The following is a 23971-nucleotide window of genomic DNA, read 5'->3' on the forward strand; positions in this document are numbered from 1 at the left end:
TTATGGTCAGATGAAACAAAAATTGAATTATTTGGTCACAATGATGTTGCCTTCATTTGGCGTAAAAATAGAGAAGCCTTCAACCCAAAGAACACCATCCCCACTGTCAAACATGGTGGTGGGAACCTAATGCTTTGGGGGTGTTTTTTAGCCAATGGACCAGGGAACCTAATCACAGTAAACAGCACCATGAAAAAAGAGCAATACATGAAGATTCTCAACAACAACATCAGGCAGTCTGCAGAACAACTTGGCCCTGGGAACCAGTGGACATTTTAGCACGACAATGACCCAAAACATACAGCAAACGTGGTGAAGAAATGGTTAGCAGACAACAACATTAACGTTTTGCAGTGGCCTAGCCAGAGTCCTGACTTGAATCCAATTGAGAATCTGTGGAGGGAGCTAAAGATCAGGGTGATGGCAAGAAGACCCTCCAACCTGAAAGATTTGGAGCTCATTGCTAAAGATGAATGGGCAAAAATGCCTGTGGAGACATGCAAAAAGCTGGTCTGCAATTATAGGAAGCGTTTGATTGCTGTAATAGCCAATAAAGGCTTTTCTATTGATTATTGAGAAGGGTATGAATAATTCTGGACATGATACTTTTTGCTAAAATATCAATAAAACCTGAGAAATATTTTTTTCCACAATGATGCCTCTTGTACATCGTCTTATTATCTTTGGGGAGACACCTGTGTCATTTCTGCTAAAAAAAGAACTTGCTTGTTGAACAAAAGTAACTTTAAGTCAAAATTTGGTAGGGGTATGAATAATTATGGGCTTAACTGTATATACTTGTAGAGTAGGGGATACTGTAACGCGATTCACCTATGACTGGGTAGAAGAGGCTTTTCATTGGTTGCAAGTAAGAGTAACACACACCAATTTTCATTAGTGTGAGATAAGGTTCACCTGAGAAAAGTAATTTATGGAGATTTTCATGGAAACTCCTTAAAAATAGGGTTTTCAAAATGGGTGTACAAATTGTTTGACAAGATGTTCAACAGTTTTGAGTGCACTGACACAAGCAATGAAATGAAGACTATTAGTTGTATGGACAATGACTATTCAGCCGGTACAAGTATAAATAATTGTGACATTCATGATAGAAGCAAGGAGATAGTGATGAATAGCAAGTCAAAAGTGACCATTCTTTAGATATTTGTACTTACTCAACTGCTTCATGTCCAAAGGCATTTGCCATGAAACCGCCACAAGGTTGTGCCAAAACGACTACATGTTGTGGAGGTTGAACTAACTATTGTGCAAAGTTTAATTCTGTTGTGAGAAATGCACCAAAGCAACTGAGAAAAACTGTATTATTATTATTATTATTATTATTATTATTATTATTATTATTATTTGTGGTTGTCAGGACTGGTCACACTAAATTCACACTTAGGTCCAAATATGCACCAGTTAGCAGTCATTGTAATGCTATCATATGGCTAATTTTATTAAATTACTCCTTGAAAGGATGCAATATTTCACAATAAACTCACTGAAAGCCTTTGTCCAGCCACTGAGAGTGACTTTGATTTTTTTGAACCACAAATTAATGAAGAAGTGTTTAAAAGTAGTGCTACTGCTCTGTGTAAAAATATCAATTATAAAATCTAGACTCACCCAAATGCAATTTTAGTTTGGCAAATCCTTTGATCATCATCATCATCATCATCAGAGCTGTGTGACTACACTAGGAGCCAGTTTTCCAGGCAAAGTGGAAGCTTTGAGTTTTAGCTTGCTTATAAAAGAAAAACTGAACTGATGAAGTGAAGATTATAGATTATAAAGACATACTGTGTCTCAACTCCTGTTACAGGAAACAAACATGATAAACATGATAAACTGGATAGTTCAGGTATTATGAGCTTCCTCAAATCACACCAATACACATGATTCTCCTGAAGTAATTGCACTCAGAGACCATCTGAAAAATGAGTAAAGCAATAAATAACATATGAGACGGTAAACATAAAAAGGTGTTTTCATTGAACCTTTTCCTGCAACAGTGGCATGTTTACGGGACTTGATAGAGGAGTAATTTTGATGAAATGTAAGAAGACACCTTCTTTATGTTCTGTATCTAACTCCACATTATCTGTGCTGATTCTTCACACTATTATCAGCACTGTAACAGAGCAATAACAGATCAGATGCCAGATGAGTTGGAGACTGTTGTTGACACCATTGTAATGATAACTTATGGTACAATCAGATATGTTTTCATTGTTAGACCACCTGTTCCTCTGTCTGTGCTTGCTATTTATTATTAGAGAGGTCATAATCCTTATGGTAATCAGCTGTGTTAAGAAGTATGTGAGGTGACTGATGCCAGTTTTGAGAAATAAATAATGATTTCTGAAAATGCTTCAGTCTTCCTTCCTTATTACTAACATTTACCTATTTATAGGTTTATGAACCTATAAAAGTAGGTCCTTCACTTCAAACATTGTTCTCTTTTGTTGTTGATAAAGTAAATAAAATGTAAAAACTAAAGTTAAACACAACAAACACATAATAGCAAATGTGGTTAAGGTGTGGTCAGATTGTCATTTCCTTTTTGGTTCAGAATAATCCTGACTGTGTCAGGAATAACTGATTGTTTCGAGTAAGTGATGTTGCTGCTGTTATGTCACACTTGTAAATGTCTACTGCAGGCGCTCACTAAAAAGTGACAGTATAAAAGATGTGAACTCCCATTCTGAAATTTTAAGATCGATGTTTCCACTGTCGCTGTCTTGGTTGCAAGAAACTGGTTGTGACAAGTGGCAGGTCTGATTGTCAAACAACTTGCTCATTGGCAAATGGCTTGTGATTGACAGTCATTAGCCAATGGCCTGTCCTCCTTTTTAAAATGTGGTATGACTGAGAATTACAAAATAGTTTGTTTTTTTTTATTTAGACCATGAATTCATATGCAAAGTGTTTAGAGTGGTCAAAAAAGAAAGCCTTTTCCCCTGAGACTTGTATCTTATTGATGTCTTGCTGCAGGTTTAAGGCACTTACAAAGTGCACAAATTCTTATGACCCAGAAGCCATGTCCATTCTGTTTACCATCTTTGGCTCGACGCTACAATTACTCTCAGTGGAAAGTCTCATTTTACTAAAGTTGGGGATCTGAGACTCCCTCACTGAGATGTATTAGTGCAGTGAGGGAAGGGAAATTAAGTTTAAAAGGTGTGTCAGATGCCAGAAGCTTAGGAGTTGATAACCCTGACGTGAACAAAGTGTTTTTAATAATAAACATCAATAAAATACCTGCAAATGCAGCCCAGTAGTACCAGCATTACCAGCAATGCTGTGATAGAGAAACTGATAATGGTACTCCAGTAGTTTCGGGGAGTCCAGTAGTAAGCTGTAAAAAGAAGACATCACAAACATTATGTAAACTCATCTCAATGGAAATAAACATATAATCAAACACCCCCATAAAATAAAGCAGAAGGATACTCACTGACACAATATGCTGTGTGCTGTATCCCCAAGTTCAAAATAAAAACATTTTTAATTTAATGTCATAGTTATAAAAGTGCTGCTGAAATGTCAGGTGTTAAGTGGTTACAGTTTTTATTATTCCAGTTACGTGTATCTAATCTGGTTTTTAAAGTGTCTTTCCATTAAACTATTCATGTGTTAGTCAGTATGCAGTTAAAAAGTGAGCAGTGTAACACTTCAGAGATGCAGTCCCGAGTATAGTTGAGCTGGCTCAAACATCTGCTGTTCGTGACACTCCTGTCACTGCTTTTCAATATCAGGTCATTTATTTTTTCCTTCTGGTTTGCCATCACATGACCCTGAAGGTAACATATGGCAAAATCCCAGTAGTTTTACAAATTCATTCAGTCAGAGGATTGAAATAGTGACAATGGAGACATCAAAACAATATGTATAAGAAACATCTGTATGTCATAGTGCTGTGCTTTTTTAACACAGAGGCACAGGTTATATCGGGACATAAACATGCTGAACTTACGCTTGCAAAGGTAGTCACAGTCCACTGCCTGGAACTCTATGACAAATATGCCTGACTGAGTGCGCAGTAGGTCCTGCCCAACTTCCCCTCTATTTGATCTGAGTTACTAAAAGGAACCTCCCAATTCTGTTTTTGATCTTTGGAGAACGTTTTACGCAATTATCTGATTCATTATGATTCACTGTCCTGTTCACAGGCTCAACAAGCTCACCATGAAGTCAGTGCTCAAGTTTTGTTGGTGGTCTTCCTGTATTTTTTAAATAGCTACTATATGTCCCAAGATGTTATCTGATAATATAGCACTCCACACCCTCATCCATGTATGCTCATTTCCGAAAAAGAAAAGCCCCAAAACTAGTGGGTGAGATCACAGCGATAATAACAATAAATCTGTTCTTTATATTCCATATAGAAGCCCCATCCATGTCTGGGTTATCTCTCCCTTGGCCTCAACTTCTCCATATCAGAGAGACTTTATTAATCCCAGAGGGAAATTGAGTTGTCATAGGAGCAAATATAAAAAAAAAACATCAAGCACTCATATAAAATGTAGAAAGAAAGATATTGATAGATAAATATTAAGATAAAGGACAAGTATGTGTGCAAATATATATTATGGTGTACAAAAGTGACAGGATGCATTGAGGTTTGATTAATTCTGACCCAACCGGATGAATTAAAGTGTCTGATAAGAGCAGGAAGGAACGACTTCCTGCTCAGACAGTGAGCTTGAAGGAACCTGTTCCTGAAACTGCTCTACAGATTGTCCAGTGTGTTATGGAGGGAGAGGGAGTCATTGTCCATGATTTCCAGCAGTCTTGCCAGCAGTCTGTCACTGATCCGCTCCTCCAGGACGGCGAGCTTCATGCCAACAACATACTCGGCCTTCCTGATGAGTTTGTTTAGTCTGTAAATGGTAAATGGCCTGTATTTATATAGCGCTTTACTAGTCCCTAAGGACCCCAAAGCGCTTTACACATCCAGTCATCCACACACACACACACACACACAAAAACAGGGGAAACGGTAAAAATGAGGAAGTTAAAGGATAGATAACATTAAGGAACAAAGGAGAATGTATCGCAATTTTATTGTTGCGCTTTAACAGGTGAAACTGTCAGATAGAATGACACACACACACACACACACACACACACACACACACACACACACACACACACACACACACACACACACACACAGGCAAGGCTGCCAGACATTGGCGCCACCGGGCCCTCTGACCACCACCAGTAGGCAACGGGTGAAGTACACAACGACCGAGACTGTCCAAGCCAGGGCTCGAACCGGCAACCTTCCGATTACCTTTCGATTACAAGGCAAACTCCCAACTCTTGAGCCACGATCGCCCTGTTTGTGGCCTTTGCTTTAAAGCCTGCACCCCAGCATGCCACAGCAAAGACGATGGTGCTTGCCACAACAGACTGATAAAACATATAGAGCCTACTGCATAAATTGGAGAATCTGAGCCTTCATAGAAAGTCAAATCCTTTTTGTAGACAGCGTCCACGTTGGCAGACCACTCCAGCTTGTGATCCACTTGGACTCCCAGATACTTATAGGATGTGACTATTTCAACATCAGTCCCACCACTGCAGACAGGGAAGGGTCGGGATCTGTTTCTACTAAAGTCCACCACCAGCTCCTTTGTTCTGGCCACATTCAGCAGCAGACGATTTACCTCACACCACCTCACGAAGTGATCAATCAGTCCTCTTTACTCCTCTTCCCATCCCATCTCCATACTTCCAATAATGGCTGTGTCATCAGAGAATTTCTGAAGGAGATAAGTTTCTATGATGTATGTGAAGTCAGTCGTATAGATGGTGAAGAGGAAGGGGGAGAGCACAGTTCCCTGGGGGAACTGTGTTGCTCTTCAGACTCTCTGACACAAAGCACTGCAGTCTCACAAACTGTGGTCTGCCCGCCAGGTAGTCACCGAGCCACTGGACCAGTGGAGCTTCCACCGGTATGTCCTGCAACTTCTCCCTCAGCAACCTGGGCTGGATCGTGTTTAAGCTGCTAGTCGAAGAATATCAAGGGAGGAATATGCTGGGTCCTGTCTGAGGCTAAGTCCACACTAGCCCGGATAGATTTGAAAATGGCGTTTTCGTGTGAAAACGCTCCGCATCCACACTAGCGTTTTCAGTCGTTTTCACAGAGTTGCGCGTCCACATGCGCAAACGGCCGAAAACGCTTATGTTCCAGTACTGCGGATGCGTGAAACGCTAGAAGATTCGACCTGACTCATTTCTGTCTGCCGTTTATTTACTTTCCGGCTCTTTGAACTTTGAGCTCTTTGAATGACTAACATGCGTCATCATTTTAGAAAGTCTCGGTTTTCGCTGTCCACACTGCGATGCGAAAGTATTGTTTTCAGATGTATGCGTTTTCGAGAGCGTTTTCAAAATGCTGCGTTTTTCATGAGTGAAAACGCCATCTCAGTGTGGACGGGAGGCCAAAACGGAGAGAAAACGATGCGTTTTCAAACGAAAATGCATTAGTGGGGGCGATCGTGGCTCAAGACTTGGGTGTTCGTCTTGTAATCGGAAGGTTGCCGGTTCAAGCCCTGGCTCGGACAGTCTCGGTCGTTGTGTCCTTGGGCAAGACACTTCACCTACCACCTACTGGTGTTGGCCAGAGGGGCCGATGGCGCGATATGGCAGCCTCGCCTCTGTCAGCCTGCCCCAGGGCAGCTGTGGCTACAACTGTAGCTTGCCTTCACCGGTGTATGAATGTGTGAGTGAATGAATAGTGGTATTGTAAAGTGCTTTGAGGGGTCCCGAAAAGCGCTATATAAATGCAATCCATTATTATTATTATTATTATTATTATTGTTATTAGTGTGGACGTAGCCTGAGCCTCTCCAGCTCTCTTCTCACCTGAGTAGGCGTGATATGCAGGCAGGTCTGGCTGATGGAAGGTGAGATGGTCTCTGGGGCTGTAATGCGTTGCCACCAGGGGAATACTGGTAATAGACTTGGCTGGTGTGGAGTGCAGGGGCTGGTGGGGGATAGAGGTGAGTGTGGAGGTGTCATAGGAGCATAGATCAGTGAGGCCGCCACAGGTGGGCAGCCGGGGGTGCTGATGTTTGAGGAGGGGCAGATGGACTTAAACCTGTTGAAAAACTGGTTTACCTCCTTTGCTCTGCACATCCTCCACTTTTTGACCCACACCTTTCTTCTGGAAGCCCATGATATCTGTCAGCCCTCTCCACATCTCCCTGACCCTGTGTGCCTGTAATCTCTCCTCCAATTTCTTTCTGTAGGTGTCCTTGCTCTCCACAAGTCTGTGTTTTAACTCCTTTTTCACCCACTTAAGTCCTGCCCGGCCCCCCAACCTAAAGGCCCTCTTCTTTTCATTAAGTATGCCCTTCAAGTTGTTTGTAACCCAAGGTTTGTTATTAGGGTAGCAGTTATTTGTATGCTGGTGTGAGCAGGACAGCAGGTTGTGATCTGACCTGCCCAGTGGAGGGAGGGCAGTGAAGGTGTAGGCGTCTCTGACATTAGTATAAAATAGGTCCAGTTTTCTATTGTCTCTTGTGATGCATTTGACAAACTGGTGAAAGGTGGGAAGTGTGGAGGAGAGAGATACCTAGTTAAAGTCACCCGTGATGAAGATGAAGGCACCCAGATGTTTTGTTTGGAGAGGCGCAGTCACCAACCTGATGACTACATCAGCCTTGCCAGACGGAGGGATGTAGACAGTGATAGCGATCACGCTTGTAAACTCCCTCAGCAGATAATACGGACGAATTCTGATGGCAAGTAGCTTGACGTCGCGGTTGCAGAATATCCTCAACAGATATATGTAGCAGGTTACACCACCTGCAGTTCGCAAACACACCCGCCCCACCTCCTTTCTTCTTGCAGTCATTCCACAGATCAAGTGTGAAAAGAGTGTCAACAACAAAGTAATTGAAAACAAAATGGTAATATTACAATTTTAAAAAGAAAAGGGAAAAAGCAACAGAAACACTAAAGACACTAAAGAACCACACGAACATTGGGAGCCGCTACAACAGGTTGCCACGGGGACAGCGCCATCTTTTATCTAATCTAATCTAATAATGCAGTCACTAGTTAGATCAATTTTGCTAATGCAAGGTCAGACTTAACTTCTGACTCTACTGTACAAAAAAAAGGAAAGAAGTGGAATAGTACCAGATAAAAATAATTAAAAGAGAAAAAACAATCTGATCAGGCTGGGAGAAGAGCACGTGACTACGAGCGAGAGACTGAGCGCCACAAGTGTCTGACAAAGCGTCTGAGGAGGTGTGAAATCCTGCAGTGTAGACGTCACTGCCTTGCATGTGCCGTTATCCTTCTCTTCCCACACACCCGCGCATGATTAAACTTTACAGTAGATATTCATAAAGGTGCGTGCTAAAGTGTCTCGCACAGCAGAGGATATTTTTTAAATAAGCCTTCTTTCTAAATGAATGAGCAAGCACGTCCTGTTAGAGAACAGAGGATTTGCGGCAAGTTTAACACATCACAGTTATCGAAAACACCCACGCAACGTAATCAGTGCTAAACAAAGTTTAGGAGCTTTTTGGTATTTAATAAAGGATTATATTTGCAGCTGCACAGAGGTAAATCGCCTTTTGCATTATTTTTCTTCTGGATGGTTGGTTATTGTCACGATTCCACTCGGATGAAAGTTTAAAAGGGAAAGACGTGCGGTCTTTTCCTCTTGACTGTAATCTCTTCTTTATTGTTGAAATGCGTCTTGCACCAATCCCGCTTAACAAAGCAGGTAAACCGCCGGAAGTCTCAGTACTGCGAGACACATGCCATATGATCCGCCCCCATCCCCCAGGGGAGGGTAAGGCAGGTCAAGCCTCCTTTATTTATACGTTTCTTTTGATTGTGTTTATTAAAAGCAACTTAGTGACATGTATAGATTGTGACGTAAAAGACCACGCAAATCATTAATTTTATCTGTGTAGTGTTTTTTGCAATTACGGGAATCTTCTATGCCAGATCAAAGCCTTTTGTTCTTTTTCATTTCCCTAAAGTCTTTAGGCCGGAATTTTGGTGGTTTAGCAGAGTGCACTGCTAAATATGAGCCACGATCTGATATCGTCGTGTTGGTGTTGTTCCCAGATCATCCAAAAGGCAGGTTCCTGCTGTCACACTGTGACATAGTACAGCCCAGCCTCTCAATTAGTTAATTTTAGACTGAAATCCTGGAACATAAAATGCTAAAATGCATTGTTACTGGTTACTGGTTAGATGTTACATCGTGGAGCTAGAAGTGAGAACGCAAATGTCTAAAGTCACTCAGATCAGATGTGTGACGGTAGATCAGATGTATGTGCCCAACAGTGCCAGCTCCTGGAGGCTGCCTAGCATTTCCATTAGTAAGAATAAATCTGACATAGACACTTCCTGTTGTGTGCTATGTGGGGGAAAGGGCTTGCATGAGTTACTTCTTGAACACTAATAAACGGGTACTTGCATGTAGTTTTATCTTGATAATTCAGAGGTGGTTTAGTTCGCATACTCAGAACTCCTACTCTTGGATTCAGTGTTCAAGATGTCTGAAAGTCTTTTGGTGGGAATTGTAAGAGATGCAATTTGACCTCATATTGAGTGTGTGTTAATATATTTGATTAAATTTACAGTCAATCTGAGAATTGTAGAGTTTTGTTTTGGTCAAGCTGGTTTCCCTGTGCCTTTTTTCCAGTTTCAAGCAAAGCCACTGTAATGCTGTGTGCTCCAGTTCCTTCTGTCCTTTCAAAGTTTGCTAACCTTGAGCTCAGAATCGCCTAATACAGCAGCATTTTGTTAGAAGATCCACAGAAAAACCTGAGCATGACTTATGATTTAATCAACCAGCCCAGCTCCTCCATGCTGTCCTCTCCACAGAGCACTGAGTGGTCAGAGCCACATCATGACTCCTGCAAGTCCAGCTTTTCCTGGGAATTGATCCTCTGGAATCTCCTAGTAGGACTTATATGTCTGATTAGACGGAGAGAGTCAAATTACAATGACTTTTGACATTTAAATTTTGGAAACAGAGTTACTGACAGTATGTCAAAATGCTTTTTGAATGAATTATGTTTGTGAGTTTCTAATTTAGTGCAAAGACATATTCCTTGTGATTTGGATAAAACTTCAGCAAGTTACTGCCATGTGGGAAATTTTGTAACCTCAGTTTTTTGGTTTGTTTTTTTACATAGATTGCAACACGCTGATGCCTTTTGAAACATTTTTAATGATTTGGCCATATCAGCCAAATAATGAGATCTGCTGTGTGACATAGACAGTATATATGTTTTCGCTTTAGTTTTTGGTGAGGGGAAATTATATTACTTGTTCAGTATGTCCTAATTAGCAGTGGTGCATGGAGGGGGTGGCACAAATGCTCAGTGGGAATGTCTCGCGATATGTTTGTGCAACAGCCAAAGAACTCTTCATGCTTGCTGAAAATGTCTTAATTGCAGAACTGCAAGGACCTGACTATCAATCCTTGATCATCAAACACACAAGCTGTTTCTGTGCAATCTGTCACACAACTGGTCCGCTATCGAAAGGTACAGTTGATGTGCGATAACTTTCCTCTGAGTGATAATAATGACTTTATTTGTGCCTTTTCAGACACATATCATTTTATATTGTTGGAGAGAGAATTGAGGCAATGACTGATCTCCTTAGCAAAATGTCAGGGCCAAACACAAGAACCTTAGTTTGGCCAGGGTTTGAAGACATCCACTTATTTATGGGAGTGATACACTCATCAAGGGTGGAGAGCTTGTCAATGTGGTTTGGTGATGGTGTCATGAAACGCTGTGTGGCAGGCAGGAGTAGGACCCAAGATGCAGGCACTCAGACTCGAGGGATGAACTCAAAAACTCAGCTTTATTTGCTGACGGGGTAAAGTATACAAAACTAAACTGGGAAACATAAACTTACACTTGACGGCGAGGCACACGAGGAAACACACAGCTTGAGGGACGACATGATACTGACTCAGAGAAACACAGGGTTTAAATACACTGGGAAGTAACGAGGGGAATGAGACACAGAAGGAGAGCACAGCTGGGAGAAATCAGAGCTGACGAGACGAGGGAGCAAAGTAGAATACACTCACAAGAGACATGGACCTTCAAAGTAAAACAGGAAGTAGCACAGACGCAAACTAGACTAGGGGAGACAGAGCAACTAAGAAACACAGAACAACAACAAAGAGACATAGAGGGCAGCTATTAAATACTCAGAGAACTAAAGAGAATACAAGAAAGCCAAACTAAGACACTAGACTAAAGAATAAACTGGGGGAACAAAGGGAACTAAGAGCATAATACAAAACTCAGAGACACAAGAAACTCAAAACACTGGGTCACCAACCCAGGACCGTGACAGATGGAGATGGGAAAGAGAAAGAGAGGACAGGAGAGGAAACCTTATGCAACATCTGTTTATGTATTGCACAATAAGCAGTAAATCTCAGATGCAGCAGCTGCCCAGGTCTGTTGGTCACTTCCTGTCCACAAAGACAACAAATCTACAGCAGAAATTAGAACTTCTTCTTTCTAATCTCTTTTTTTTAATAAGTGGTTTCCGTACACCACAACTTAGGATTCCACCAACTGCCAACCACTCGATATTTGTATTTTCCAGCTTCCTCTTCTCCCAGTAAATTTTATCAGTTTATTTACTAAATAAAAAAAATAACATAATTTTTAAGTTTAAACTCAAGTGAGCAACAATATATGTAATATATGCAATAAAATATGTGCAATTTTCATTTAGGGTTGTTTTGGGTTTTTTTGTAAAACAGCTCCCAGCATGTCTAGTAACGGTCTGTGTAGAAAGATATGAAAGCAGTGAAACCTTTGTGCTACAGCTGGTGGTAATTTTTGAAGAGTGAGAAAAAAAAATCCCTGCCCTCAAAGCAGTTTCTTCCCATCATAGACATCATCGACACAAAGATCTCTATGACTCACTTCCTATCACAAGATTCTTCACCTTACAAAATACCCTATCTTACCATCTCATTTTTTTCTCCATCGGTTAAAATCATGAGATAACAGAGCACACATAGGTTTTGCTGCAAAAAAGAAAACTGAGAAGTCTCTTTAAATATAAATGTTACTGTTTTAATAAGAAAATACATTGAAAAAGCAAAATTAAGATACAGTGAAGTTAAACATACAACTGTAATGAAGCAGGTAGGATTAACAGATTCAGTCATAAAACATGTTTATATAACTTATCTTTAATAAAACAGAAGTACTAGTACTGTACACCAGGTACGGTATAATTTATATTTAAACAAAGGTTTCTCCAGAAACAAGTGCCAACACTAGAGTGGTATTAATGTTTTATAGTTTCATTTCACTGCAATTTTACTGTGATGTTAACAAATCTTTAGAAATATATATAAACTGTCAATGTTTCCATATATGTGTACACACACATATATAAATGCACTTTGTTTATAAATAGCATCAAGTCACTCTGCTGTGTGTGGTGATCTCAGATTTAAATGCAAAAAGATCAGTTTCACTCTACTGTTGGAAAGCTACTGGAGAGAACTTTGTATGTATTTAAAAATAATTTTAATTCATATTTGTAGATAGAAATATTTTTCTTAATGTTATGCATGTTTAACAAAGACATGGTTCTACACAGGGTTAACAAAAAGATTAAAGTTTAAAATCTACACAAAAGGGGTTTTTGTAATGCTATAGGCAGTAGGAAGTGAAAGTTCTCAAGCTTCATTATGGTACAAACATTTCTGACAGCTTTAACTTTGAAAAAAGACGCTGGTTTTGTGACCGGACCAGGTTAAGCTGCTATGTTACTGCTGGCTTTTTGGTTTGAGGTTTCCACAACCTCAGGACTCCACTCTGAACCAAATAATTACATGACACTGGTGACTGTGAATGTGAATACAAAGACTGAAACTAATTAAACACTGACTGTGCTTGTTTGGAAGAACACATTGCTACTGATATATAACGGAAATCAGACACATGACTCAGTGTCTGAAAGGACCAAATGCCTGTCACAGGGAGGGATGGATATTGTTCTGATCTTATGAATATCAGAACATACTAAATCCTAGAAATACCGTATTTAACCAGATGCTTATTCTGGATGGCATTAACTTGGCCTCCAGTAACACCGTGAGGAATCTTTTTGACCAAGATATGTCCTACAGAGCACATATTAAACACACGTACAGTAGAACTGTTTTCTACCATTTGCATAATATCTCCAAAATTAGAAACAACCTGTGTCAGAGTGATACTGAAAAACCTGTTCATGCATGTGTTATTTCCAGGCTGGACTGCTGTAATTCATTATTATCAGGATGTTCTTAAAACTCCCTGAAAAGCCTTCAGTTAATCCAAAACTCTGCGAATACTGACAGGGAGTAGAAGGAGAGAGCAGATTTCTCATATGTTGGCTTCTCTTCAATCCAGAATCTAATTGTAAAATCCTGCTCCTCACATGCAAAGGCTTCAATAATCAGCCCCAATCTTATCTTATCTAAATGACCTCATAGTACTTTATCACTCCATTAGAGCACTTCACTCTCAGACTGCAGGCTTACTTGTTGTTCCTAGAGTATTTAAAAGTAGAATGGAAGGGAGAGCCTTCAGTTTTCAGGCCCCTCTTCTGTGGAACCAGCTTCCAGTTTGGATTTGGGATACAGAGACCCTCTTTCTACTTTTAAGAGTAGGCCAAAAATGTTCCATTTTGATAAAGCTTATAGTTAGGGTTGGCTCAGGTGACCCTAAATTTTCCCAGTAGTTTCACTGCAATAGGTCTAAGCTGCTGGGGGATTCCCAAGATGCACCCGTGTTTCTTCTTCGGTCACCTTTTTCACTCACTACACCTCTCTGCAATTATTAACAATTAATAATCTCTGGCTCCCCTCCACAGCATGTCTTTTGTCCTGTCTTCCTCCTTTCACACCCAACCAGTCACGGCAGATGGCGCCCCCACCCCCACCCCCCGAGCCTGGCTCTGTTGGAGGTTTCTTCCTGTTCAAAGGGAGTTTTTCCTTCCCACTGTCTTTAAAGTGCTTGCTCATAATGGGTCATATGTTTTCTTTGTATTATTATGTGGTCTTTACCTTATAAAGCATCTTGAGGCAATCTGTTGTTGTGATTTGGCACTGTTAAAAAAATGGATTGAATCCTGCTATCGGTACTTGTCACTACCTTTACTTATTGGTACTCTCACTGATACGACTCATGATATTTTTTGTTAATGAAAAACATAGCAGAGATTATGGCGACTTTTGACACATTTACAAATTCACCAGTGATGTTGCAGGCCAAATACATAACAATTTTGATTTGGTTGTTTGTTTTTTAATAAAAGAATAATTAATTCAGAAGTGTTTAAAAGTGATGCTACTGTTCCGTGTAAAACATACCTTTTCTAAAAACTAGATTAACACAGTTGCATTTTTAGTTGGGGGAATCCTGTCAGCGTCACCATCAGAGCTGGGTGGCTACACGTACGGCCAGTTTTTCAGCAAAAGAGGAAGTGCAATGTTTAAGTTTTATCTTAAATATAAAAGGAACACTAAAAGTGTTGAAGTGCAGCTTATGGATGGAGAAATACGATACCTTAAGTTCTGTCACACAGCGTCTAAACTAATTAAACCGCATATCTTATAATATATACAACTGCAGATAACACATGCATCCTCAAATCACACCAATACACATGATTCTCCTAAAGTGACTGAACTCATAGAAAACATTAGTAATGTGTAAGGTGACATATAAAAGAGTAAATATAAAATCATATTTTCACAGAAATGTTTTCTGCACTAATGGCATGTTTACAGAATTCAGTAGTAGAAATTATGTTATTTTCTCAGATTAACATAATTCCAACTCGAAGATGAAAGCATTACAAAATAAAGAGCTTGAAATTGTTTACAGCATATATGTTGTATATATATGTCATATAGTATTTTAAGGTATATGTGGTAAATGCTAAAATAAGCAGAAGGTGCTGACGATGAATAAAACCTTTGTAATAGCTGAGTGTGGGGGGAGGGGACAAATGATTTTTCTGTGCTGTCGAGCCTTATAGTGCCTCTGTGTTATCGTTGTTGGGTGGGCTGTTCCTCCTCAGCAAAGCACTGTAACAGAGCAATAACAAATCTTTATCTATAACATACTAGATGAGTCACAGGATCCAAACTTTCAGCTATTATTTTTTCCATGGTGTTGTTGTTAAAACTGTTGAAAACAGTGTCCATTTGTAATGATGTAGCTGGTATGTGGCACCGTGTGACGGGGAGACGCAGAACTGAACTCAAACACGGAGACAAGACTGACAACACACAGGGAGGAGACCAAGACAACCGAAAAGGGAACTGGCTAAATAAAACAAGGAACTAAGAACTGGAAATGTAGATAACAAAACTCAGGTACTAGAAAAATTAGACTTGAAACTAACTAATACACATCAATTATAACTCCAAGAGACTGAATCATGAGTCTTTAACAAAAACTCAAAACACCAGGTCCAAAGCCAGGGATCCTAACGGTGGCACCTTATAGACCACCTGTTATCATGTGTGTGCTTGTCACTAATAATTAGAGATGAAAATAAAATAAATGGATAAAAAATAAGTAAAAAGTTGTTGTTTTTTAAGTTGCAGCTACTGTAGTTCATTCTAGTACTCTGCAGAGTAGTCACAGATGGTAAAAGATTAATTATTCACAAATGTTTTTAATTAACAGCCTGTCACGTTCATTAAGATAAGATCAATCTAGTTACAGAAGGTAAAAAGTCAAATCATTTAATGTAGATAGAATGTGATTTCTTTCAGACTAATCCTTAAAGTTGCTGCTGTTGTGCTACATGTGTAAATGTCTGCTGCAGGCATTCACTAAAAGGTTTCGGTATAAAAGATGGACGTAGCTAGCGTGACATCATTCGTTGATCAAAATCACTGTGCCGTATTGTGACAAGGAGGGGTGGGTCTGATTGTGCCAAAACTTACTCATTACCAAATAATCTGTGATTGACAGTCGTTAGCCAATGAACAAGCTTGCCTCCACCAGTGTGTGAATGTGAGAGTGAATGAATAGTGGCATTGTAAAGCGCTTTGGGTGCCTTGAAAAGCGCTATATGAAATCCAATCCATTATTATTATTATTATTATTAAGCTCAATATGCCATCCCTAATTTTCCTATTTGAAACATGGTGTGACTGAGATTTGCAGAATATTTTTAATTTGTTATTCAGACCATGAAGTCAGTAGCAAAGTGTTTTCCGAGGTCATTAAGGACCTCGGAAAACTGCAACTGATCGTGCAGTTTTAAGGCGCTTCCACACTGACTTTTCTGGAAGTAAGGAGGAGCTTTCAGACTTCACTTTGAGATTTGTTAACGCAGCGTGAGGGCAGGACACCAAAGTTTTTCAAGGGTGTGTCACATTCCAGAAACGTAGGGGTTGGTAAGCCCTGAGAAGAGCCAAGAGATTGTTTTAATACTACTGTGTACACTAATGAAATACCTGCAAATGCAGCCCAGTAGTGCCAGCAGGACCAGCAGTGCCGTGATAGAGAAACTGATAATGATATACCAGTAATGTTGAGGTATCCCTACAAGAGCAAAGAGAGTTTGACAATTAGCCTGCTGAACATTTTACTTTGCCTCAGATCTCCAAAGTACAATTTTTACATTATTTAAATTGACAGGCAGCTGCGTATCCCTCGTGAATTAGACTTCCAGTCATTTAGAAAATATACTTGTTGGGTTGAATGTCACATGACTGATGCCACTTTTGAGAAATAAGTAATTTTTCTACGGTTTCCTTTTAGCATCATTATATGTTTATGAACTAGTTCTGAACTAGCTGTGATATGTACTACAAAACTATAATATTTTTGCAACATCAAGACTTCTATTTTCAGACGTCTCAGAAGCAAATCTGTTTTTTCTTTACACCTACTCACATTTCAACACTGAGTAGCCATACGGTTCCAAACTTCCTCTCTGTATGAACACCCGACTATACTACGTGACAATAGCGAAAAAAATTGACTCAATGTGAAATTATATATGATCAATCCACAGATTGGTGTTGCAGTTTATTTACATAACTGAGCTGATGAGTGATTTGATGTCCCAGATACTATAATTTGCACTGAGTTTATGCTAACAAAGATAGCAGAAACACAGCACAAAGACACAGCAGAATTCTATTTAAATTCTTGCACTGGGTCAAGTGTGATTTAACTTTTTTAAATATCATACAGCGATTACTTGTTTATGAATGAAGACTGAAAAACCTACTTCCTCAGAAGCTCATTCATCAACAGGAAGTGGAGGCATGTGACAACAACCCTGTCGCCCTTTTAGACTTCCTTTACTGCCATTCAGTTTTTATGACTGAGATGCTCATCTCTTTCTTGAGATGAGAATCTCAACTTTCCATACCTGTTTAAAGAGGTCATTCATTTCTAATTTTATATAGAAAATTTATTATTAAGATTAAATTATCTAATATAATAAAATCTTAACATCAGTATAATTTCCTGCTTTGCTGTTTCCTACCTCCTCCAGGAGTATTGCAGTCAGCTGTAAAAAGAAGAAATCAAAAACATTATCTATAATTACCTCAGTGGAAAAAAACGTATCATCAAATAACCCCTAAAAATAAAGCAAGCAGATACTCACAGGTACAATGTGCTCTGCGCTGTATTCCCTAAGAAAGGCAGTGGAAATTACATTAATTAAATTAATATTATTAATTATGTGTCTCTGCATTAAATTATTCATGTGTTACTCAGTGTGCAGTTCAAAGGTGAGCAGTGTAACACCTCAGAGATGCAGTCCCGAGTATAGTTCAGCCGGCTTAAACAGCTGGTAATCGTGACACTCCTGTCACTGCTGTTCAGTACCAGATCATCCATTTTACCCTTCTGGTTTGCGAGGACATGACCCTGAAGGCAACAGATGAGAAAAATCAAAGCAGTTTTGCAAATTCATTCAGTCAATCTCATTAATCATATCAAGCAACATGGCCATGTGCTGATCAGATAATCAAACATTAAATTAATTCTTTTTAGCACTTTTTTCTGCTTTGTCTGTCACAAGAAACACCTGTATATCATAGATTTATGCTTTTTTTTTTTTAAACACAGAGGCACAGGTTACATCAGGAAATAAAAGTTTCCTTCCCAAACTAAGCAGGTGTTGAACTTACGCTTGCATTATCCCAGTGATAGTCACACCCATCTGCCTGGAACTCTGGGACTCTATAAATGATCCCTTGAGGGGTTTGACTGACATTACATGGGACCTCCTCTGCATAGCAAAGATTCACGAACACAGCTGGGGGGGAAGAGACCAGAAACATGATTTGACATTGTGTGCCAAAATGCAAAGTCGTGTATTGTGTTTAAAAGCAATGTAGCCAATATTTGCTTAAACATTGATGGGGCCGATAACTTGAAAAAAATGTGATGGGAAAGTTTGACAAAAGAACATATTTATTACTTTCTGTTTCTCTTTGATGTCAGCAAAATCGGATCTGTTATGCTACTGCAACGTGAAGTTTAATGTCTGTCCAGAAAAAGAAGGGAGCGGCACAAACAATGAAGAGCAAAGCAAGGGGGGAAGACAACACACTCTCCTCCAGGGGTGGAGTGGGCGGAGGATGGAGATCGACTGCGCTGAGTGAGAGACTGAGTTTGACAAACTCAGATCGCCAGCAAAGTGCGCGGGGGAGGTGAGGGCGCCACGTGCATTTACTGACTTCAAGTCTGACTTGGTGACTGGACAAACCTCAGTTTTAGGGTTGTGATGGTATTCGCCCCCGTGAAAAGCCAGCCAACAATTTCCACACTTACGCAGGCACTGATGAAACTTTCCAGTATCCCACCACGCCCCAGTGCTACAGCAGGTGTCCCGAAGCACCATGGGCGTCAAAGAAATGAAATAACTTCCAATAAACTTAAATAAACACACGCTAAAATGTCATAAGAAATCACAACTCTCCAAACAGAAGCGCAAATCGCGCTTCACTGATAACACCTGCTTTGCGGTGAACAACTTAGACTACAGGAGGCTAAAGTTAGATCATATTGATGCAAATCACCCCTGCAAGCGAATGCATAAACACTTTAGCTATTTGGCTTCAGATATTCAATAAAGGCTTAAATAAAGTGCACTTACCCAGGCTCAGAATGCGCAGAGTTTCCATCATTCCTGAGAATTCCGATGCACTCCCGCGTTGGTTATTTTCAGGTTTCCTCTTAAAAAGCTTAACGTTTCACAGGCGTCCAGCCTTTTCGTCTCCTGTGCGGTGACTGACACCTAAGCTTTTTTTTTTTAAAGATCCCTTGCACCTCTGTAATAGGCTACACGCCCTCTTTTCAGCTGCACACTGCTACGCGTGTGGAGGAGTGACTTCCGTGAGTGGTGTGATCAATGGCACCAACACGATTTTGGCACACGTACCAACACCCCGCTATTTACGGCATTTCACTGAGAGTGCGCGTCAGTTAAAAGCAAGTTAATTTGTTTTGTGTATTCTATAGTCTTGAAAAGTTGATTTAAACTTTGAGTAGTATAACGCGATTATACATACTAATTATTTTAACAGTGGGCGTGATGTCTCAGTCTCCTGGCTTATTGTTTGCAGGGCGTCTCTTTTGCCGCATCGTGGGACGCTCAGAAGTTCCCCGAGTATTTCCTCAGAAATCTTTAGTATCTAACTGGACACACGGTCGTGCTGGGAGACGTAAATAGCAGGAGGGTGTTTACACGATACTGTGAATGAACTGTGGGTTTGGGATCCCCAGCCTCTGTTTCTTTGTTATCTGCAGCATGATTTTCCCAAGATTTTCCCACCGTACTCCTAGTCCAACCCTAGTCGCACAGACTTCTTTCTCATTGTTAGGGCTGAAGGGAGAAGCAAAGTGATAAATAAAATGCATTGATTCGGTTGCGCTATTCCAGGAATGTCCCACAGGTCGGCTAGTCAGTCTACTTCTTATGACTAATCTGCTGGAGCTCAAGACAGAAAACTCTTGAGAAGACTGTGGAGGTACATGCACCCTGCAGCAGGGCAGAGTTCAGCATGTGCACAGTCTTTAATATACATTGTAGTAAAACATAAATAAAACGGTCACTGCTGAAACGATTTTCCACGTTTGTTGTGTGTTCTGGGAAGCATGAATAATAGACGCTACTGTAAGACTGTTAATCGGCATTGTGGAAGCTCGTTCTGCTAGAATGCAAATTTCTAAATATCATACATTCTTGCGCTAAGAATGAAAGCACTGTGCCAGTGCAGGTGAAGCTATCAAGATAAAACTAGAGATCGGGTGCATGTAAACAACAACAACAACACATTTTTCTGACAGACATCTTTGCAGATGTTTGATAAGAATTGGGGGGGGGTTCTCTCTAAAAACCTGGAACCAGCTCCCAGTTTTGATTCAGGAGACAGCCTGCTATTAGACCAGGTTCAACACTTTCCTTGTTGAGAAAGCTTATAGTTATGGCTGGATCAGGGGATTTTTGATTCCTGCCTAGTTATACTGCAATAGTCCCAGGCTACTAGGGCGTTCCCATGATGCACTGCATGTTTCTTCTTCACTTACCTTTTTCACTGACTATGTATTAATACACTTTTCATTGAATAATTAGTCATTATTCATCTCTGGCTCTTTTCCACACTGTGTCTTTTGTCCTGTCTCCATCACACCTAACTGGTTACAGCAAATGCAAAAGTTAAGCGGGAGTTTTTCCTTCCCACTGTCATCAGTGTTTGCTCAGAGGGGGAATTTGATTGTGGGGGTTTTCTCTATATTACTGAGTCTTTACCTTGCAATAAAAAGTGTCTTAATGCGACTGTGGTGGTTCTAAAACCATAAACTGAAAAAACTGAAACAACCTGAAACAAGCAATAAATTATGACAGAAAACAATCAATGTATTTTTGATTGCAAAATATTCCACAAAAAAAAAGACAACAAATCCTTACACATGCATTTCTTTAACCGTGTTTTATTGTTTGATCAAGAGCAACTAGAAACCATGTTGACTTGCCTGCATTGTAAAACTAACTCAAAAACAGTGTAGATGTAGCTGCTCCTAGTCTCTTTTTTTGCTGTGAGTTTTAAACACTTTGTCACACACTGAGAACACCTTTGTTACTGAGCAGAAGCTCTGAGCCACCCAGCTGTTGAGACGAGCAGATGTTGCAGCCGCTGGGATCCGTGTTAGGGGTCTCTCTCCCCTTCACCATCTCAATGGACAGCTGTATTTGCTTCTTCATTGGCTTGGAAGAAGGACTTCTTTGGGACCTGCAGGAGTCGAGAGAGGAGTCGGATTGGTGCATATCAAGCTCCAGGTCTGAGCTTTGATCACTTTGGCTCTCATTAGCTTCTTTTTCCATTGTGTAGAAGATTTGAGTGTGGGAACCACGGCTTGTAGTCATGGTGCCCTCTCTGTGTCTGGTGCCATAAATAGATGTGGGCATTGGCTTTGCCTTGAAATTCTGTCGCTCCATTCTCTCACCAAACTTTCCAAGCTCTGCCACAATCCTGGCCTCCTTCTTCCTCCTTTCTCTCTCCAAAAACTGAAAAGGCTGTGGTGAGAGTGCAGTAGAGGTCTGGGTGCTTGTAGCATCCATGTTTCTGTTATTCTTGGTGTTGCTTCTGCTTTTGTTTGACCGTTGACTATTGCGACGGCTGAGAATTTCATAGAGAGGCAGGTGTATGTGTGCCGGAGCAGGTGACGCCCGGAACTTTTTCTGGCATTCTCGGAGCTCTTCAAGCTCCTGCCTCAGCAGCGTGTTTTCCAGCTCAATCTCTGAACGTGTGCGCACTTTGTGCTTCTTCCTCTCCTCTTCTCTTAGCATCATCTGGAAAGGTTTGGGAACAGTGACCTTGGAGTTGGGCAGAATTCTGGCACCAGTTTGATTGGACACTCTTGCCTGTGGTTTCGGACAGGAGGTATTGGGCTGGAACCGAAACCGGTTCTGGCTTGTCATCCTCTCTGGGCTCAGCAGCACGTCTCTGAGGGAAAATACAGGAGAATAAAATGTGATAGTGGCATCTGTTCATCAGTAATATCTTGATTTAACTGCCACTAAACTTGTGTAGATGTTGCATAGTGAGCCTATAAGTGAGAACACAAATATCTGAAGTCACTCAGATCAGATCAGATAGCGCAAACTATCTCTAATGCTTGATTGAGCCCATATGTAAATTTATTATGATTATGACTATTTAAATTTCCTTATGCTTTTTTATTGTTTGTGGGTTTTATTCTTTCTTTCTTTATTCTTTTCTTTGTATGAATATTTTTTAATTAGTGTATAGCATCAAGTCAATTAAAAAATTAAAGAATTTATTCTTCTTCCAACTCCTTTTCACCCATGGGTGCAGTGTTATATTAATGGGAAGGAGGATCTGTATGTAGGAAACGAAACACTGTTGAACCATGTGTGAAATAAATAAAGAAATGAAATGAAATGAAACCTCTGTGATTTCACATATGCAGCAGAAGAGGTTGTTCATCCGTTTTATGTGCTTTGGTTTAATGAAATTAACAACAGGTGCACTAGTATCATGGTCTCCGAGTCATTGACCCAGGGTTTTGACTTTCATGTATTCACGGTGTATTCTTTTGGATTTGTGATGGTAATTGTGGTCAGGCCTGTCTATTATATTATTGGTGCTACTGCGTTTGTCATCTTGGCTTCCAGCTTTTAGTTTTTCTTCAGATGATAATTCCTTTCTGTGTCCGGTCCGTCCAAGTCTTGTCTCTGTTTTGTCTTCTGTCTGTGTCTAGCTTGAGTATCTTTGTCTGGGTCTCCGTGTCAATCATGTCTCCATTTTTATCTCCTGTCCCTGTCAGTTCTCATGTTAAGACATGTTAAGACTCTGTCTCTCTTTGTTTCTTTACCTTTCTGTCTCAAAGTCAAGCCTGTGATTCAGTTCCAATGTTCTGTTACTTCCTCTTCTATTTTGGTAGCTTAAAGGAAAACTGTTTTGCTTTCCTTGTCTCATTTGTCTGTGATTAGTATCAGCTGTATTCCCACTGGTGGCCTGTTCCCTCATCTCTCTCAAACTGTATGTGCTGTGTCCCATGGTCCCTCGTTAGAGCTTAGTCTGTGATTTCCTGGTAGTGGTGGTGAGATGAAGCCTGGTGAATGTGTTGAATCTTTCCGCCGCATTCAACAGCTCATTTGGAACAGCCCAGTCATTCCCCACTCGTCATTGACAACAGTGCTGTGGAGGTAGTCAGCAGCATCAAGGTTGTTGGGGTTGAGATAACTGACAGTCTGGACTGGTCACTTAATACAGCATCATTAGTTAAATGGGCTCAGCCGCGTCTGCACTTCAGATGAGGGGGGAACATCTTGCTGAGGAACCGTTGAGAGCGCGCTGACCAGCTAAATCTCCATCTGGTTTGGCAGCTACAGGGCCCCAGTGAAGAAATCGTTGTAGAGAGTGGTGAGGACTGCTGAGAAGATCATTGGGACGTCTCTACTATCTATCCAGGATGTTGTGCACAGACGCTGTCTCAGCAGAACCTGTAACATCATCAAAGATTCCGTCTGTGCCCATCACCCCATCCTTGCTCCCCTCTGGAAAGAGGTTTTGCAGCATCAGGTCTAGGACAGTCAGATTCTGCAAAAGTTTCACTCTCAATGCCATCAGACTCTTGAACTCATAGCTACTCCTCTATGCTGCACCCCCACCCTCCACCGCCCAAACAAATATGCACAATGTGACTGTATATTTAGGGCAGTTTGTCCTAATATTCTTTACAGGTTTTCTCCCGTTTTCTAATAATGAATATAGACAAATTCCTCCTGTAGTCACATACGTGTACAAATCTGAGATTATTTTCATACCTTTGGATTTATTTATCATTTATATTGTACAGTCAGATGACGAGTACATGCACTGAAATTTCATGCTGATCTGCACTAACAGGTGTATATTCTGAACTAAATA

At 40.4% G+C, this 23971-nt stretch overlaps 1 protein-coding gene across 15 annotated transcripts in view; it reads right to left on the reverse strand.

The window, feature by feature from the left end:
• Nucleotides 1–19610: 19610 nt before the first annotated feature.
• The window catches only part of LOC102081706 (protein FAM161A), a 30678-nt gene continuing 26317 nt past the window's right edge, over nucleotides 19611–23971 (reverse strand). For 14 of the 15 annotated variants that reach the window (XM_019367074.2, XM_013268427.3, XM_025897780.1 and 11 more), the window contains one exon: nucleotides 20989–22021. In XM_019367074.2, coding sequence (XP_019222619.1) covers nucleotides 21133–22021 — 889 coding nt within the window. In that variant the 3' untranslated portion in view covers nucleotides 20989–21132. Of the gene's footprint in view, nucleotides 19622–20988; nucleotides 22022–23971 lie in introns of those variants that run through there. The other variant, XR_002064397.2, reaches the window with a different exon arrangement.

This window comes from Oreochromis niloticus, linkage group LG13 (assembly GCF_001858045.2).
Source record: "Oreochromis niloticus isolate F11D_XX linkage group LG13, O_niloticus_UMD_NMBU, whole genome shotgun sequence".
Classification (NCBI taxonomy): Eukaryota; Metazoa; Chordata; class Actinopteri; order Cichliformes; family Cichlidae; genus Oreochromis; species Oreochromis niloticus.